Genomic DNA, 19,939 nt, shown 5'->3' on the forward strand with positions numbered 1-19,939 from the left:
GAGAATCGCCGGGGGCTGCCGTGAATCCCGCCCCCGCTGGTTGCCGAAGTCTCCGGTACCGGATATTCGGCGGGGGCGGGAATCGGGCCGCGCCGGTTGGCGGGCCCCCCCGCTCGATTCTCCGGCCCGTATGGGCCGAAGTCCCGCCGATAAATTGCCTGTCCCACCGGCGTGAATTAAAGTACATATTTACCGGTGGGACAAGGCGGCGCGGGAGGGCTCCGGGGTCCTGGGGGGGCGCGGGGCGATCTGACCCCGGGGGGTGCCCCCACGGTGGCCTGGCCCGCGATCGGGGCCCACCGATCCGCGGGCGGGCCTGTGCCGTGGGGGCACTCTTTCCCTTCCGCCTCCGCCACGGTCTCCACCATGGCGGAGGCGGAAGAGTCTCCCTCCACTGCGCATGAGCGGGAAACTGTCAGCGGCCGCTGACGCTCCCGCGCATGCGCCGCCCCGATATGTCATTTCCGCGCCAGCTGGTGGGGTAACAAAGGTCGTTTCCGCCAGCTGGCGGGGCGGAAATCTCTCCGGCGTCGGCCTAGCCCTTCAATGTTGGGGCTCGGCCCCCAAAGATGCGGAGCATTCCGCACCTTTGGGGCGGCGCGATGCCCGTCTGATTGGCGCCGTTTTGGCCGCCAGTCGGTGGACATCGCGCCGTTTGGGGAGAATTTTGCCCACGATTTGGGAAAGACATTCAGCCAGGTTCTGTAGTCTGACAAGGGTAACATGGACAAATGTTTTTCCCACTATGCTCAGCAGGGAGATGCCTTGATAGTTGTTGCAATCACTGCAGTCACCCTTGCTGCTCACGGCATCCCCACGCATGCGAAGTGGAGGGGCTCTCATCCGCCTCCGCCATAGTGGAGACCATGGGGAAGGCGGAAGGAAAAGAGTACCCCCACGGCACAGGCCCGCCCGCGGATCGGTGGGCCCTGATCACAGGCCAGGCCACCGTGGGGGCACCCCCCGGGGCCAGATAGTCCCGCGCCCCCCCCCCCCCCCCCCCCCCAGGACCCGGAGCCCGCCCGCGCCGCCTTGTCCCGCCGGTAAGAGAGGTGATTTGATTCTCGCCGGCGGGACAGGCATTCCAGCAGCGGGACTTCGGCCCATCGCGGGCCGGAGAATCGCCGGGGGAGGGGCCCGCCAACCGGCGCGGCGCAATTCCCACCCCCGCCGAATATCCGGTGCCGGAGAATTCGGCAACCGGCGGGGGCAGGATTCACGCAATCCCCCGGCGATTCTCCAACCCGGCGGGGGGTCGGAGAATCCCGCCCCAGTTGTTCAATGAAATCAAGGAAGAACTGTTTTTATTTGGGTGGGTGATATGACTGACATTGAAATGAAGGTGACATTTCTGCTTTGAATGAAAACATTTTGGGTTTGCATCCGAAGCCATGGTGCACACCAGCGAGTGATCTGTATTACGCTCAGTGCTGTTGTGTGCATATGTTGAGAATGCTGTTTAGACAGTCACCTCTGGTGATGATCAGATTCATCTAGTGTTAACCTGGATGTCACCAGGACTCCTTGGGCATGGTTTGTTTTGGAAGAAGGTGTTATTTACACAAAGCACATGCTTGCAGCCAAACTCAGGTGATTCCTGTTCATTCCTCTTTATCTTTTCCAGGCTGTGATGTGAAAGTGTACAAACTCAGCAATAGCATGATGGGAAAAATAGCCAACTTATGTAACCAAGTGTAAGACAGCTGTGTCAGCTAAGTGCCAAGTTCAGACCCTGACAAACTAGACAAAGCTAAGAATCCACATAATCGTATCATACAAGGCCAGAAGAGGAAAAATAGTGCCTGACCTTAGTAAAACCTGATAACAAAGCCACGATCTAGGAATGTCCTAATAACACAACCTCCTCATGACCTAGATCCATCTGCGTCAAGGCATCATGAGGGCAGAGGTGAAAAAACAAAATAGGACCACGTCTTAAATCCTCTAAAGACAAAATACTGCAAATAAGCCGAGTCAGGGTCTTTCCATGACAACATGTTTGATCAGAAGTTATGACTGTATTGACATTTTTGAACAAGGTCTGTTTTTGTAAAATGATACAGTTTTTGTATAAATATTGAACGTTTTCTCCATGTCTTTGCGAGCTTGAGAAAGAATAAGCAGGTTTACCTTAACAGCTCTCTCTCTCTCTAACCTGTAGCCATCTGCATGCAGACTTTGGTCAATAAAGACGAAGTTAGTTTTATCGAAACCAAGGTGTAAAGTTGTTTTTTTCACAGTCTTGAAGTAGGAAAGATTTTAAAAGACGACAGTGATATCCGAGACAGGAAGCTCATGGTCTGTGCCCAGTGTTGTGTTAAAATCCCCCAGTAAAATGTACTAACTTAGGGGTTCAGCTGACAGCAGTGTCAAGCTCCTAATGGAACTGGTCTTCTACCTCTGGAGGAGTGCAATATTAGAGCATAGATATGAATTTTATGTTACTTGGGCGGGTGTGGGCAGATTAGCCTGGCGTCCTTTACATTTTAGCTTTAGCTTCGATCTAAATCAGGATGAACTGTCTGGGACGAAATGAAATGAGAAAAGGTGCCTTGGGACTGAGGTTTGTTTTTGAAAGTGCTGCCTGGACACTCGTTGCACAGTTTTTCGGTGGCGATTCATTTTTACTGGGTCGGCAGCTCCCTGAGACAGATCTGCAGTGCATGTCCCCAAGGGAAGCACATTAGAAGCTGTAGCCTACACCAACCCTTTTCCCGTTGTGCCCGCCCTCCCCAGCAGCGATCAGCCTTGCACAGAGCACGTCTCACCCTGGCTGCCTGTTAATTGGTTAGCCAGGATGAAATTGCACTCTGGTTACGTTTCCGGGATCGCTGAGTGATCGCCCAATGACGAAAAATTCAGGCCATGATGCTAATTGGGTCTATTTGAGTTGAGAGGTGGATGGAGAGAATACATGCTGGACCATGTTTTTTAATATAAATTTAGACTACCCAATTAATTTTTTCCAATTAAGGGGCAATGAAGCATGGCCAATCCACCAACCCTGCACATCTATGGGTTGTTGGGGCGAAACCCACGCAAACACGGGAAGAATGTGACCCAGAGCCGTGAACGAACCTGGGACCTTGGCACTGTGAGATAGCAGGGCCAACATGCTGAACCATATGTAGTGGGTTCTATCAGCAAGTTCCTTACAGCAAAGCCTACACCTTGCTTATGCATTTTGTCTGAACTATCTCCCTGCCAGATGGATGTGTAATGTAACCACTGATACAAAGTTAAACCTAAGAGATTTAGAGCAGAGGGTTGAAGAGTTGTTAGGCTGGAATCTCTGAAGGCAGAATGAAGAATCTCCAGAGGTAAAGCACGAATGGTCAAAACACTGTTTCACTGATCTTCTCCCAAAGTTACAACAGAAACTAATGAGAATCCCCCGAAATTCAGGGCCATAAATTGTTCTGAAAATATTCAACGCCCATTGTCGATACACATATACTGCTAATGTGTAGACCGAGAGAATGCTAAGGTAAATTCAGTAAGCCTACATTTACAGCATGGAAACTGCCTTACAAATTTAAATTGTTCTCCTGATTTTAACCACCTGAAATCAGGAGGGCCCCAATCAGGTATGCTAACCTCTGCACCCAACTCTTTGTTCTCTGCCCCCACTCAGTGGGTGACCCCTGTTCCTACTGGATGAGGCTCCACATTAATTTACTCTGATGCTTACCCGTGTAACTTGCATTACATGATGCATGTGCAGGCTATGGTAGAAATGTAATTCTTTATTGATAACTTACCATTTTCAAGCATTGCAAGATTAACAATATTACTTTTGTCAGTCTGGTGCTCTGTTACAACTGAGGTAAACTCAATGTTCCCAATATTCAAGATGGCTGCCAGAATGCTGTAAATGTTCCCCAGTTCCTGTCGGGAGATTATTGATTTAAAGAATTTAAATATATTCAAGGAATATCTTTGTATATATTGGATTAAAGTCAATTAGTCTCCTAATCAAATAGTAGTAAATAAAACACAATGGAAATAAAACCAGGAGAGATGTGTCACCCACTACATGTTTAATTTTCAGAAGGCATTTGATAAGGTACCACATAGTAGACTCATGAGTAAGGTCCTGACTTGTGAAGTCAGATCTCAGAATGGAGAATGACACGGCTACAAATTCTAAAATATGTAGTCGTGGTTAAAAGTAGTTACGCAGCAGGCTGGCAATATGTAGGAAGTGCTCTTCCGCAAGGATTGGTGCTGACACCACTGTTGTTCACCATTTACATAAATGATTGTACTCAAGAAATGGAAGTGCCATTTTAAAATTTGTGGATGACAAATTCGTGGTGTAATTAATGCAGAGAAGGACTGTGACAGAATACAAAAATATATGAATAAAGGTGCAGAATGGGCATGTCATTGGCAAATGAATTTCAATCTATATTAAACGTGAGGTGGTATATTTTGGTGGCAAGAATAAGGAGGCCACATATTCTTGAAAAATGCATGTCTACGTCGGGCAGAGGGATGTGGAGGTACAGATATCATTCATAAATTACTAAAAGTAACAAGACAGATCAGGAAATAAATAAAAACACTTGTTTTTCTAGAAGGGTAGAATTTAAAAAAATTGTTCTTGGGAAGAGGGCATCGATAGCTGGGACAGCATTTGTTGCCCGTCCCTAATTGCCCTTGAACTAACTAGCTTGCTGGACCATTTCAGTGGGGGGCAGTTAAGAGTCAACTGCATCACTGTCTGGGTCTGAAGTCACATGTAGGCCAGACTGGGTAAGGGCAGAAGATTTCCTTCCCTGAAGGACATTAGTGAATTAGATGGGTTTTTACAACAATCGGCATGGTCATCATGAGACTTTTAATTCCAGATTTTTTTTTTAGCAAATTCAAATTTCACCATCTGTCATGATGGGATTTGAATCCAGGACCCCGACCCAGGGTCTCTGAATTAATAGTCCAGTGACAATATCAGTACGCCCTGCCTCCCCATGAAAAACAGAGACGTTCTACAAGTTTACTATACAGTTAAACCTATAAAGAACCTTGTTAGGCTACATGGAGTACTTCAAACTGTGGGACGAAGCCGGCGCACCCGCAGGAAACCCAGCAGACACAGGGAGAACGTGCAGACTCCGCACAGACAGTGACCCAAGCTGGGAATCGAACCTGGAGCTGTGAAGCAACAGTGCTCACCAATGTGCTACCGTGCCGCCTGAGTTGTAAGGTGCTATGACTCGATGATGACTTGTGGATAATGCCACCTTTTTTGGTGGAGGCCATTTGCTATGCGGCAAATGCAGCTGGAAAGCCTGAGCAGAACAGGCCCCTCAGCCCAATTTCTCTGAGGGCTCTGATGGCAGTATATCACTGTTTAAATTGAAGGCAGTATATCCCTGTTCTCAGCAACTACCCTGGATGTCTGAAAAGCCACCTGATCAGATAGTACATTTTTCAGGCATCCTTGGGGCTGAGGATATTAGCCCACAAAATTAACCCTCTGTCTTCATTCCAAGCCTGTAAAATGGGAGGAACAAGGGCCAATTTCTACCCCATTACAGTGGTAAAATTCTTCATGTGGCCAGACTCTCTCTGCTTATCCTCATCTCGTATCTCAAACCAATACTTCGCAAGCGGGCCAGACCCCCGGCATCCAAGAATAAGGACCACCACCACCTTCTGAGGGCAACTAGAGATGGAAAATAGATGGAAGATGTGAAGTGATGACGGTGTTGATAGTCATAAAAGCCCATCTAGTTCACTCATGTCTTTTAGGGAAGGAAATCTGCCATCCTGACCTGGTCTGGCCTACATGTGATTCCAGACCCACAACAATGTGGTTCACTCTTAAATTCCCTCTGAAACGGCCTAGCAAGCCACTGAGTTATTAGAGGTGAGCAATCAATGCTGGCCCAGCCAGCGATGCCCACATCCCATGAATGAATTAAAAAAAGCCATCAGGTGAGATTAGAATGTGTGTGAGCTTATTCAGCAGATGCAGTGATAGTGCCCGAATGTTTTCAAGGTAAGTGATGCAGGTTTACCTCAAGTGTGAAACCAATGACTTTGAAACACTGTTTGAGGGCTTCAAATTGACCCTTGTAGAAAGTATTGGTTACAATCTCTTCCATCATTTGAATTTTCTCATCCTGAAGGTACCTAAAAGATTCCAAAAGGTGATAATGACTAAAACTGACACTAAATATGACAATGGAAAACACAAACAGAAATGTCCAAACTGAAACTGCACACATAATAGTGAAAATACATTGCAGAATGGCTCTAGGTCTCACAATGTTTGTAATAAGCATGGTGTTACTCAACTATTTCTCATTCGCCACTAGAAAAGTTAGCTGAATTATTTCTTCGCTAGTCAGTTACTGAAAAGTTAAATTAGACCCCAAGTTCTTTACTTCTCTCATAAACATCAGAACCATCATACAAATAAAAAACAGCACCAAGTTCCCTGTGTCAGACAGAGTCCAGTACGACAAGAAGACCACGGGCAAAATCTAATGGCCACGCCACGCCCAAACCAGGGTGTGACACGCCTGGTAAATCTCGTGAGAGTGCCACCTGCAGGATGGCGGGGCACTGACAGGGTGAAAGGCTGGCAGTGTCAATGTGCCCAGTGGCATTTTTCCCATGCTGCGTATCGGGCCCTGGGATGCCCTGCCATTATTAGATGGGGTGTGGGAGGCTCGATGACCCACTTATAAGTGAGTTGGGGCATTGGGGAGGTCCGGGGTTTGCATGGGGGTCTCAAGATTGGGGCACCAAATCATTTCCTGCACTGGCGCGTGCAGCTCCTTAGTGCAGGAAATGGGACTGAGTGTGGTCTCGGCGGGGTTTTCCCTGCTGAGGCCCCGAAATTAAACCGAATCCCGTTAGATAGCAGCGTCTTTCTTGGCGCTGTGATCACCGGGAAACTCCTGGCTAAACGTGCTCAACACGGGACTCTTGTTTTATTCCCATTTAATCGCGCCCCAGTTCATGCTAGACCCTATTGTGCTGTAGCCTCTATATATGCAAAATTACCTTGGAGGTTGACCTTTGGACAACTTATAATGATCTAACTTGTTCATCTGTGCCAGGCCAGCATAGACATAGTAGAAAATATGAAAGTTTTTCTCTCCTCTGTAAGAAAACAAGAAGATTTAGTTTCGGTGAAAATAACAAAATGGCTATTTGCCCTGTCATCTGAATCCAACAACTTGCCACTGCTTCTTATTACTCTGTGAATACCATTGGATGAAGTCTGCAATGTTTAAAGTTCCTTCATAACAGCAACAAAAGTTTTCTTCTTTACTTACGGAGCCTGGTGGATGACTCTTGACTTCTCAAGCAGGTACTCTGAGATCTGAGCTCCAATGACTGTCCCACCACTGGTAAACCTCATTTCCAAGAACTTGCCAAATCTACTGGAGTTGTTGTTGATTATTGTGCAGGCATTTCCAAATGCTTCTAGTAAGTTGTTTACCTGGAGAATCTTTTCTTGCAGCATCCTGTTATTGGTCTGTAAGATAAAAATGAATTACCTTGCTGGAAAGATTCCTTGAGGGTAGACTTGGAAAATAAACAAAATTATCTTTAACTTCTGTCTATTTTTCGTCCTCTTTTGTAAACCCACAAATTCCACTCGCCCCTCCTTCAAGTGGGATGGTTTAAAACATGAGCATTTCTAGGGCAGCACGGTGGCGCAGTGGGTTAGCCCTGCAGCCTCACGGCACCGAGGTCCCAGGTTCAATCCCGGCTCTGGGTTCCATTATACATCCATCTGGCAGGGAGATAGTTCAGACAAAATGCATAAGCAAGATGTAGGCTTTGCTGTAAGGAACTTGCTGATAGAACACACTACAAATGGTTCAGTGTGTTGCCAGCATAGTGGCGCAGTGGTTAGTTAGCATTGCTGCGCAACAGTGCCGAGGTCCTAGGTTCGGTCCCGGCTCTGGGTCACTGTCCGTGTGGGGTTTGCACATTCTCCCCGTGTTCGTGTGGGTTTCGCCCCCACAACCCAAAGATGCGCAGGCTCGGTGGATTGGCCACGCTAAATTGCCCCTTAATTGGAAAAAATGAATTGGGTACTCTAAATTTATATTAAAAAATAAAACGTGAGCATTTCTGCAGTTGCTATTAATGTTAATGGATCTCAATTAACAGGAGACACAATTCTGGTGGTGGTCTAAATATTCCTGCTCATTGCTCCTTCAGGGAAAGATGTGTATATACTTGTGAAAAGGCCAATCCCATGAAAAAGTGGACCCCATGATTTTTGGACTAAATCTATGGGCGGGATTCTCCGATTGTCGACGGCAAAAATCACATTCAACGATTGGGCGGAAAATCCCTTTTGATGCCAAAATCGGGGGCGGCGCCTGTTTTCGAATGCTCGACCTCCTCCAAAACGGCATCATCGGTGAGTAAGTAGCATGCCGTTTGGATGGCCTCAGGACATCACGTGAAGACCCTCCCCTGATGCCCCACCCCCGATGAGCCGACTTCCCAACGGTGTGGAACACTTGTGGTCTGAGGTGTCGTCAACCTCGCGTGGTGGCTGCGGACTGTGTCCAGCACTGCCACAGTCGGAGGAGGGGAGCAGTTCCACTGGCTGGGGGGGGGGGACTTTGGCGGGCGATCTGGTGGGGGTTGGTCCGGGGGTGGCGAGCGGGGTTACAGGGGGGTACTATCTGGCAGGCCGGGTTCACGTGCGACCACTGTGCACATGCGCGGCCATGGACCCAGCAATTCTCCAGCTGTTTCTGTCGGGAATGCCGGGGGCTTTACGCGACGCGGCTGCTAGCCCCCCCACCGGGCGCAGCATCGGTGCGGGAGCGGCGCCAACCTGTTCGTCGTAAGACTAGACACATGCTCCGGACATAGCCTCAAAATTGGAAATTCCAGCCCTATGGTTTTCCATGGAACCTCACGTCACAGTCGGCACTGCTTTTTCAGGGATCCAATCCCAAAATTTTAGATCCGAAGTATAATCTCTACAACACCATCAAAAACCTCAGTTCGTTATTCATTTAAAAAGTTACACTTACCGTACGTCCTCCAGCCCCTCCTTGTGAATACAGGCAGGAAGCAATAGATCAATTTTTATTTTGAAGGGGACAGAAACTGACAAATCAGAGAAGAGTAATAAACATTGCCTATGCAAACAGGAAGGAGGGATCCTTAACCTCCAGAGCAAACTTTAAGTGAATGACCTCCCGGGCCTTGTGGCCTCAGCATTCCAGGGCGAGGAAGGGGAAGCTCAGGCCTTATCAATTGGGCCCATGCGAATGCCACTCAGTTGCCCCTGCACCAAGAACTAGGTTGAGGACTGGGAGCTGTCAACACAACATTTCTAATGGCGTGGCCCTCTGCCCTTCCTTCCCCTGCTCCCACCCCCACCCCTGCAGCATTCATTTGAGAGCCACGTTAGATGTGCCAGGTGGTGTATTTTAATTGAAAGCAAGCGCCTGTGTAAACACCACGCCATAACCTTTTGCTTAAAATATTGTTCAAAAAAATGTGACTTTTACATGAGTAGATTTAATATTTCTGTGGGACATCCAACTCACTTTTGTATGGGAATTCAAGTAACAGCTGGAGTTACTGCTACTTACATTAAACAAGAAGTCACATTCATTCCTAAATGGTGTTTCACAAAGGTGCAATACAAATAAATGACATTGGAAGTCACTGATGGCGACATGCATTCCTCAGTGTCAAGATGAAGCAGGGAGAAGGTTGCAAGTTGACTTTGTTGATCTTAGCCATAGCAACTTTAAGTCATTAGGGCTCCCAATCTTAATTGCTATCTAATGACCTCGGCTTGAAAGTAAATGTGTTGAGCACTAGCACAAGGACAGGGTTGGGTTTGGCTGCATTGTCCTATGTGATAAAATATTCCTTAATCTTTGACTTTTTTTAATCAATCAAGGGCTGCGAGCATCGCTGGCTAGGACAGCATTTGTTGCCCAACCCAGCAGTTCATGGCAGAGTCAACCAAGTATAACACAGGAAAAAAACAAGGGATTGTACTAATGGCCAAACAGAAATCGTGTGATCTGTCCAGTCATTAATAAGATTTTAAAGATTTATATTGATAGTTAAAATTTTACTGTATGTTCATCAAATCCTGAGAAGAGCATTACTGCTTGCCAATAAATATTACTCTTCCACATAAGTGTACAAAGTATTTTGTCAAACAGGAGTGACTGGTGCACTTTCATGCATGTTTCGGATCAATGTGCTTAAATCAGGCAACAATCAGAATGCAATAAAAATACATTCCTGTTCTGCACAACCAATGGTCTTGATCACAAATTCTTTGTGTGAAGAGTGAGCAAGATGAAGTTCTGTTCTTACATAAGATAAGTTTATCTTGAATCAACTCACTGGGCAGGAAACCCATGGCTACTTTTTGCACCACCTCAACACTGCTTTTCATTCAATCCAACTAGTTCTCCAATGGGTGGCTTAGGTTAAAATGATCCGCTTGGTGTGTTGTTGCGAGAATACATTACCTTTCCAAGGACGGTGAGTTGCTCGACTAAGAAGTGGGTGCTTTCAGTCTTCCCAGCGCCACTTTCTCCACTGATCACAATGCACTGACATAGATAAGGACCACATATTAGTCAACATATCCTTTTATTGACATCACAAACAACATAAAGAAAACTAAAAATGTGAAATGGTGCAGGTTTACTTCATAGAATGATTTCAGTTCAGAAGAAGGCCATTCAGCCCATTATGTCTGTGCTGGCCCTGTGAAGGAGCAATTCACCTCATGCCAGTCCCCTGCATTTCTCCGAAGCCCTGCAAATGTTTACTTTTTAGATAATGATCCAATTTCCTGTTGAACGCCTTCATTGATTCTGCCTCCACCACACTCTCAGATGTTTTAGAGCCTAACCAATGCTGAGTGAACATGTGTCTCCCCATTTCAACATTGCTTCTTTTGCCTTAAATTTCTGCCCATTGGTTTTCAATCTTTCCACCAATGGGAATAATTTTTTCCTATTTACTCTGTTCATGATTTTGAATACCTCTATGAAACCTACTCTCATTCTTCTTTTCTCCAAGGTAAACAGTCCCAACTTAGAGTCATAAAATTTACAGGGCAGAAAGAGGCCATTCAGCCTATCGACTCACCACCAACCCTCTGAAAGAGCATCCTACCTAGGCCCCCACCCCCACCCTTTCCCCGTAACCCAGTAACCCCACCTAACCGTTTGGACAATGTGGGGCAATTGCTCATGGCTAATCTATCTAACCTGCACATCTTTGGACTGTGGAAGGAAACCAGAGCACCCGAAGCAAACCCACGCAGACAAGGGAAGAACATGCAAACTCCTCACAGCCATTCACCCAAGGCTGGAATTGAACCCAGGTCCCTGCTGCTTGGAGGCAGGAGTTCTTTTTTTTAAATTAAATATTTTATTGAAAATTTTTGGTCAACCAACACAGTACATTGTGCATCCTTTACACAATATTATAACAACACAAATAACAATGACCTATTTTATAAACAAAAAATGAATAAATAATAAATAACAAAAATGAAAACTAGCCCTAATTGGCAACTGCCTTGTCACAAGTAACACTCTCCAAAAATATAATTTAACAGTCCAATATATAATTATCTGTAGCAACGACCTATACATACTATACAGTATATATTAACAACCCTGAGAGTCCTTCTGGTTCCTCCCCCCCCCCCCCCCCCCCCCGATCCTGGGCTGCTGCTGCTGCCTTCTTTTTTTTCCCATTCCGTCTATCTTTCTGCGAGGTATTCGACGAACGGTTGCCACCGCCTGGTGAACCCTTGAGCCGACCCCCTTAGGACGAACTTAATCCGCTCTAGCTTTATAAACCCCGCCATGTCATTTATCCAGGTCTCCACCCCCGGGGGCTTGGCTTCTTTCCACATTAGCAATATCCTGCGCCGGGCTACTAGGGACGCAAAGGCCAAAACATCGGCCTCTCTCGCCTCCTGCACTCCCGGCTCTTGTGCAACCCCAAATATAGCCAACCCCCAGCTTGGTTCGACCCGGACTCCTACTACTTTTGAAAGCACCTTTGTCACCCCCATCCAAAACCCCTGTAGTGCCGGGCATGACCAAAACATATGGGTATGATTCGCTGGGCTTCTCGAGCACCTCGCACACCTATCCTCCACCCCAAAAAATTTACTGAGCCGTGCTCCAGTCATATGTGCCCTGTGTAATACCTTAAACTGAATCAGGCTTAGCCTGGCACACGAGGACGACGAGTTTACCCTGCTTAGGGCATCTGCCACAGCCCCTCCTCGATCTCCTCCCCCAGCTCTTCTTCCCATTTCCCTTTTAGTTCATCTACCATAGTCTCCCCTTCGTCCCTCATTTCCCTATATATATCTGACACCTTACCATCCCCCACCCATGTCTTTGAGATCACTCTGTCCTGCATCTCTTGTGTCGGGAGCTGCGGGAATTCCCTCACCTGTTGCCTCGCAAAAGCCCTCAGTTGCATATACCTGAATGCATTCCCTTGGGGCAACCCATATTTCTCGGTCAGCGCTCCCAGACTCGCGAACTTCCCATCCACAAACAGATCTTTCAGTTGCGTTATTCCTGCTCTTTGCCACATTCCATATCCCCCATCCATTCCCCCCGGGCAAACCTATGGTTGTTTCTTATCGGGGACCCCCCCCAAGGCTCCAGTCTTTCCCCTATGCCGTCTCCACTGTCCCCAAATCTTCAGTGTAGCCACCACCACCGGGCTTGTGGTGTAGTTCCTCGGTGAGAACGGCAATGGGGCTGTCACCATGGCCTGTAGGCTAGTCCCCCTACAGGACGCCCTCTCTAATCTCTTCCACGCCGCTCCCTCCTCCTCTCCCATCCACTTACTCACCATTGAAATATTAGCGGCCCAATAATACTCACTTAGGCTCGGTAGTGCCAGCCCCCCCCTATCCCTGCTACGCTGTAAGAATCCCTTCCTCACTCTCGGGGTCTTCCTGGCCCACACAAAACCCATGATGCTCTTTTCAATCCTTTTAAAAAAAGCCTTCGTGATCACCACCGGGAGGCACTGAAACACAAAGAGGAATCTCGGGAGGACCACCATCTTAACCGCCTGCACCCTCCCTGCCATTGACAGGGATACCATATCCCATCTCTTGAAATCCTCCTCCATCTGTTCCACCAACCGCGTTAAATTTAACCTATGCAATGTGCCCCAATTCTTAGCTATCTGGATCCCCAGGTAACAAAAGTCCCTTGTTACCTTCCTCAACGGTAGGTCCTCTATTTCTCTACTCTGCTCCCCTGGATGCACCACAAACAACTCACTTTTCCCCATGTTCAATTTATACCCTGAAAAATCCCCAAACTCCCCAAGTATCCGCATTATTTCTGGCATCCCCTCCGCCGGGTCCGCCACGTATAGTAGCAAATCGTCCGCATACAAAGATACCCGGTGCTCTTCTCCTCCCCTAAGTACTCCCCTCCACTTCTTGGAACCCCTCAACGCTATCGCCAGGGGCTCAATCGCCAGTGCAAACAATAATGGGGACAGAGGGCATCCCTGCCTTGTCCCTCTATGGAGCCGAAAATATGCAGATCCCCGTCCATTCGTGACCACGCTCGCCACTGGGGCCCTATACAACAGCTGCACCCATCTAACATGCCCCTCTCCAAAACCAAATCTCCTCAACACCTCCCACAAATAATCCCACTCCACTTTATCAAATGTTTTCTCGGCATCCATCGCCACTACTATCTCCGTTTCTCCCTCTGGTGGGGCCATCATCATTACCCCTGACAACCTCCGTATATTCGTGTTCAGCTGTCTCCCCTTCACAAACCCAGTTTGGTCCTCGTGGACCACCCCCGGGATACATTCCTCTATTCTCATTGCCATTACCTTGGCCAGGACCTTGGCATCTACATTTAGGAGGGAAATAGATCTATAGGACCCGCATTGTAGCGGGTCCTTTTCCTTCTTTAAGAGAAGCGATATCGTTGCTTCAGACATAGTCGGGGGCAGTTGTCCCCTTTCCTTTGCCTCATTAAAGGTCCTCGTCAGTACCGGGGTGAGCAAGTCCACATATTTTCTATAGAATTCGACTGGGAATCCATCCGGTCCCGGGGCCTTTCCCGCCTGCATGCTCCTAATTCCTTTCACCACTTCTTCTACCTCGATCTGTGCTCCCAGTCCCACCCTTTCCTGCTCTTCCACCTTGGGAAATTCCAGCCGATCCAAGAAGCCCATCATTCTCTCCCTCCCATCCGGGGGTTGAGCTTCATATAATTTTTTATAAAATGTCTTGAACACTCCATTCACTCTCTCCGCTCCCCGCTCCATCTCTCCTTCCTCATCCCTCACTCCCCCTATTTCCCTCGCTGCTCCCCTTTTCCTCAATTGGTGTGCCAGCAACCTGCTCGCCTTCTCCCCATATTCGTACTGTACACCCTGTGCCTTCCTCTATTATGCCTCTGCAGTGCCTGTAGTCAGCAAGTCAAATTCTACATGTAGCCTTTGCCTTTCCCTGTACAGTCCCTCCTCCGGTGCTTCCGCATATTGTCTGTCCACCCTCAAAAGTTCTTGCAGCAACCGCTCCCGTTCCTTACTCTCCTGCTTCTCTTTATGTGCCCTTATTGATATCAGCTCCCCTCTAACCACCGCCTTCAACGCCTCCCAGATCACTCCCACCTGGACCTCCCCATTATCATTGAGTTCCAAGTACTTTTCAATGCACCCCCTCACCCTTAGACACACCCCCTCATCTGCCATTAGTCCCATGTCCATTCTCCAGGGTGGGCGCCCTCCTGTTTCCTCCCCTATCTCCAAGTCCACCCAGTGTGGAGCGTGATCCGAAATGGCTATAGCCGTATACTCCGTTCCCCTCACCTTCGGGATCAATGCCCTAACCAGCAAAAAAAAGTCTATTCGCGAGTAGACTTTATGGACATAGGAGAAAAACGAGAACTCCTTACTCCTAGGTCTGCTAAATCTCCACGGGTCTACACCTCCCATCTGCTCCATAAAATCTTTAAGTACCTTGGCTGCTGCCGGCCTCCTTCCAGTCCTGGACTTCGACCTATCCAGCCCTGGTTCCAACACCGTATTAAAATCTCCCCCCATTATCAGCTTTCCCATCTCTAGGTCCGGAATGCGTCCTAGCATCCGCCTCATAAAATTGGCATCATCCCAGTTCGGGGCATATACGTTTACCAAAACCACCGTCTCCCCCTGTAGTTTGCCACTCACCATCACGTATCTGCCCCCGTTATCCGCCACTATAGTCTTTGCCTCGAACATTACCCGCTTCCCCACTAATATAGCCACCCCCCTGTTTTTCGCATCTAGCCCCGAATGGAACACCTGCCCCACCCATCCTTTGCATAGCCTAACCTGGTCTATCAGTTTCAGGTGCGTTTCCTGTAACATAACCACATCTGCCTTAAGTTTCTTAAGGTGTGCGAGTACCCGTGCCCTCTTTATCGGCCCGTTCAGCCCTCTCACGTTCCACGTGATCAGCCGAGTTGGGGGGCTTCCTACCCCCTCCCCTTGTCGATTAGCCATCACCTTTTTCCAGCTCCTCACCCGGTTCCCACGCAGCTGTATCTCCCCCAGGCGGTGCCCCCCCGCCCATCCTCTCCCATACCAGCTCCCCCCTCTCCCCAGCAGCAGCAACCCAGTAATTCCCCCCTCCCACCCCCCCCCGCTAGATCCCCCGCTAGCGTAATTACTCCCCCCATGTTGCTCCCAGAAGTCAGCAAACTCTGGCTGACCTCGGCTTCCCCCCGTGACCTCGGCTCGCACCGTGCGACGCCCCCTCCTTCCTGCTTCTCTATTCCCGCCATGATTATCATAGCGCGGGAACCAAGCCCGCGCTTCTCCCTTGGCCCCACCCCCAATGGCCAACGCCCCATCTCATCCACCTCCCCTCCTCCCCCCATCACCACCTGTGGGAGAGAGAAAAGTTACCACATCGCAGGATTAGTACATAAAACCCCTCTTTGCCCCCCACATTCGCCCCACCACTTTGTTCGAACGTTCTTTTTAATAACCCGCTCATTCCAGTTTTTCTTCCACAATAAAAGTCCACGCTTCATCCGCCGTCTCAAAGTAGTGGTGCCTCCCTCGATATGTGACCCACAGTCTTGCCGGTTGCAGCATTCCAAATTTTATCTTCTTTTTATGAAGCACCGCCTTGGCCCGATTAAAGCTCGCCCTCCTTCTCGCCACCTCCGCACTCCAGTCTTGATAAACGCGGATCACCGCGTTCTTCCATTTACTGCTCCGAGTTTTCTTCGCCCATCTAAGGACCATTTCTCTATCCTTAAAACGGAGGAATCTCACCACTATGGCTCTGGGAATTTCTCCTGCTCTCGGTCCTCGCGCCATCACTCGAATGCTCCCTCCACCTCCAACGGACCCGCCGGGGCCTCCGCTCCCATTAACGAGTGCAGCATCGTGCTCACATATGCCCCGACGTCCGCTCCCTCCACACCTTCAGGAAGACCAAGAATCCTCAGGTTGTTCCTCCTTGCGTTGTTTTCCAGTGCCTCCAACCTTTCCACACATCGTTTCTGATGTGCCTCCTGCATCTCCGTCTTCACCACCAGGCCCTGTATATCGTCCTCATTCTCGGCTGCCTTTGCCTTCATGACCCGAAGCTCCCGCTCCTGGGTCTTTTGTTCCTCCTTTAGCCCTTCGATCGCCTGTAGTATCGGGGCCAACAGCTCTTTCTTCATTTCCTTTTTGAGCTCTTCCACACAGCATTTCAAGAACTCTTGTTGTTCAGGGCCCCATGTTAAACTGCCATCTGTATCCAGGGGGGATTCCCTTCTGGTTTACCGCACAGTGTTTTTAGCCGTCAAAATTGCCGTTGGCGCTCCTATCAAGAGCCCAAAAGTCCGTTTCACAGGGAGCTGCCGAAACGTGCGACTCAGCTGGTCACCGCCGCACCCGGAAGCCCCTGGATTTCTTTTTAAATCTGAGGTACCATTCTCTTAAATATTTTCTGCATTCTCCCGAATTCTTTCACATACTTTCTAAAGTGTGGTGCTCAGAACTGGACATAATACTCCAGTTGAGGTTGAACGAGTATTTAGCCAGGTTCAATATAACTTCCTTGCTTTTGTACCCCTATTGTTAAATCCCAGGATTTTGTATGCTTTATGAACCAACTGTTCTACCATTTTGAAAGACTATGCACATCAATGAGTTGGTGGGGTAGTGGTAATCTTGCCAGACTAGTAATCCAGAGACGCAGGCTAATGATCTGGGGAAGTGGGTAATTAATAAAAATTTGGAATTAAAAACAAGTAAAAAAACTCAGCAATAGTGACCATGAAATTATTGTTGCAAAAACTCATCAGCTTCACGAATGCTCTTGAGGGAAGGAAATCTGCTGTCCTTATCTGGTCTGGCCTACATGTGACTCCATGGACTCCAGGCACACAGCAAAATGGTTGACTCTTAAATACCCTCTGAAATGGGCTAACAAGCTATTTAGTCAGATTCATGGGCAGGTGGTGGCATGGTAGTATTGTCATTGGACTAGTAAACCAGAGACCCAGAGTAATGCTCTGGGGATCAAGCTTCAAATCCCACCACTGCAGATGGTGAAATTTGAATTCAATAAAAATCTGGAATTAAAAGTCTCATGATGACCATGAAACCATTGTCAATTGTCATAAAAACCCATCTGGCTCACTAATGTCCTTTTGAGAAGGAAATCTGCCGTCCATACATGGTATGGCCTACATGTGACACCAGACAGCAATGTAGTTGACTCTTAACTGCCCCCTCATGGACAATTAGGGATGGGCAATAAATTCAAACAACTACAAAGTTTACAAAAGGAATGAAACTGGACAAGTCACCCAGCATCCCAGCATCAACCCAGGCACTGGAAATGATAATGGCAAACCCAGCCCAGTCACCCTTATAAAGTCCTCCTTACAAACATCTGGCGGCTTATGCCAAAATTGGGAGAGCTATACCACCGATTAGTCATCAACACTCTCTGTTACCTCATCAAAAAGCTCAAGCACGTTAGTTACATATGTTTTCTACATTACAAATATATGATGACTTTCGTTCGTTAACCTGCATTTGACCGAGTGATTAGTAATTTTGTCTCAAATTTTCGTTTCTAAAACTGATGCACGATCAATGACCACTAAAGCGAGGTTGTAGTCCAACTGAAGGCTATAATAAGCTAGATGTTTCCCCCAGCAGCTCAGGTACAGACTGAAGGCTGCTGCGGCAGCACGGGCTCTTATACCCTGCCTAGCAGGGCGGAGCTACCATACATCTTAACCAATAGAACGCATACAGTTTCCACCAATGGTGTTCCAGCCTATCAGATACCGTAATACCTCTACTACCACATTCACCCACTGTTAAAAAAGAGTCCGGCGGTGGTGGTGGCCTGATACTACAAACATGACAACGTGGTAGAATTAGTTCTGGAGGTACCGTAATACCTCCGTAAGCGTTTTGTAACTATTTACAATTCTGATAGCTATTTACAATTGATGATTTAAATTTACAGTTTACAATTTAAAATTAAGCAATCAGTTTATCGGGGGCCCTAGTCGTCCTCTGTGATCGTCGGAGCTTCGGTGGTGACTCCGGGCGTCTGTGACTCCGGGAGCGTGGCTTCGATCTCCATGGCAGCTTTGGCGCCCCTAGACGTCGCTGGTGGGGAAAACGGTTGACCTGGGAAGGGAGCGCCTGTGGGGTGTGTCGGTGGGTGGGGGGGGGGCCTGGATGGGGTCGGCGGAAGGACCGATCCTCCTGTAAGGTGCCCTGGTGGAGGGGAGGGTGGGGCTGGTGGCTGTGGTGTGCGTGGGGCTCCGGCGGGCGCCAGGCCTCGTAGGGAGACCGTATCTTGTCAGCCGTCAGGGTACGCTATGTAGGCATACTGGGGGTTAGCGTGGAGAAGATGGACCCTCTCGACCAACGGGTCCGACTTGTGCGCCCGCATGCGTTTTCCGAGCAGGATGGGTCCGGGTGCTGCCAGCCAGGTCGGGAGCGAGGTCCCAGAGGAGGACTTCGTGGGGAAGACAAGGACATGTTCGTGAGGTGTCTGGTTGGTGGTGGTACAAAGCAGTGACCGGATGGAGTGGAGGGCTTCCTGCCAGCGGGAGACCGGGAGATTCCTGGACCGTAGGGCTAGTAGGACAGTCTTTCAGACCGTTCCGTTCTCCCCCTCTACCTGCCCGTTACCCCGGGGGTTGTAACTGGTCGTCCTGCTCGAGGCGATGCCCTTGCTGAGCAGGAATTGGCGCAGTTCGTCGCTCATAAAGGGGAACCCGAACAGTGCAAAGATACTATGGAGGGCCTTGATGAAGGTGGTTGCGGTCATGTCTGGGCAGGTTATGGCGAATGGGAACCGGGAGTACTCGTCAATCACGTTCAGGAAGTACGTGCTGCGGTCGGTGGAGGGGTGGGGGCCTTTGAAGTCCATGCTGAGGCGTTCAAAGGGACGGGAAGCTTTTATCAGTTGCGCCCTCTCTGGCCGGTAGAAGTGCGGTTTGCACTCCGCGCAGATTTGGCAGTCCCTGGTGGCTGTCCTGACCTCCTCGATGGAGTAGGGCAGGTTGCGGGAAAAAGCGAGTGACCCCCGGGTGGCAGAGGTCCTCGTGGAGGGCTCGGAGACGGTCCACTTGTGCAGTGGCACTTGTGCCGCGGGACAGGGCATCAGGAGGCTCATTTAGCTTCCCGGGACGATACACGGGCCCGCCCGCTTCGTTGAGGATGGCTGCCAGAGCTACGTCAGACGCGTCGCTCTCGACCTGGAAGGGGAGGGACTCGTCGATGGCGTGCATCGTGGCCTTTGCAATGTCTGCTTTGATGCGGCTGAAGGCCTGGCGGGTCTCTATGGACAGGGAAAAGCTGTGGATTGGATCAGGGGACGGGCCTTGTCCGCATAGTTGGGGACCCACTGGGCGTAGTAACTGAAAAA

General features: G+C 48.9%; 1 protein-coding gene across 1 annotated transcript in view; it reads right to left on the bottom strand.

The window, feature by feature from the left end:
• Positions 1-19,939, bottom strand: part of myo3a (myosin IIIA) — a 683,164-nt gene that overhangs the window by 286,706 nt on the left and 376,519 nt on the right. Inside the window, exons 13-17 of the mRNA XM_072508449.1 lie at positions 10,497-10,580; positions 7,296-7,498; positions 7,021-7,119; positions 6,027-6,141; positions 3,762-3,888 (exon numbers count right to left, since the gene is read on the bottom strand). Coding sequence (XP_072364550.1) covers positions 3,762-3,888; positions 6,027-6,141; positions 7,021-7,119; positions 7,296-7,498; positions 10,497-10,580 — 628 coding nt within the window. The remainder of the gene's footprint in view (positions 1-3,761; positions 3,889-6,026; positions 6,142-7,020; positions 7,120-7,295; positions 7,499-10,496; positions 10,581-19,939) is intronic.

This window comes from Scyliorhinus torazame, chromosome 6 (assembly GCF_047496885.1).
Source record: "Scyliorhinus torazame isolate Kashiwa2021f chromosome 6, sScyTor2.1, whole genome shotgun sequence".
Lineage (NCBI taxonomy): Eukaryota > Metazoa > Chordata > Chondrichthyes > Carcharhiniformes > Scyliorhinidae > Scyliorhinus > Scyliorhinus torazame.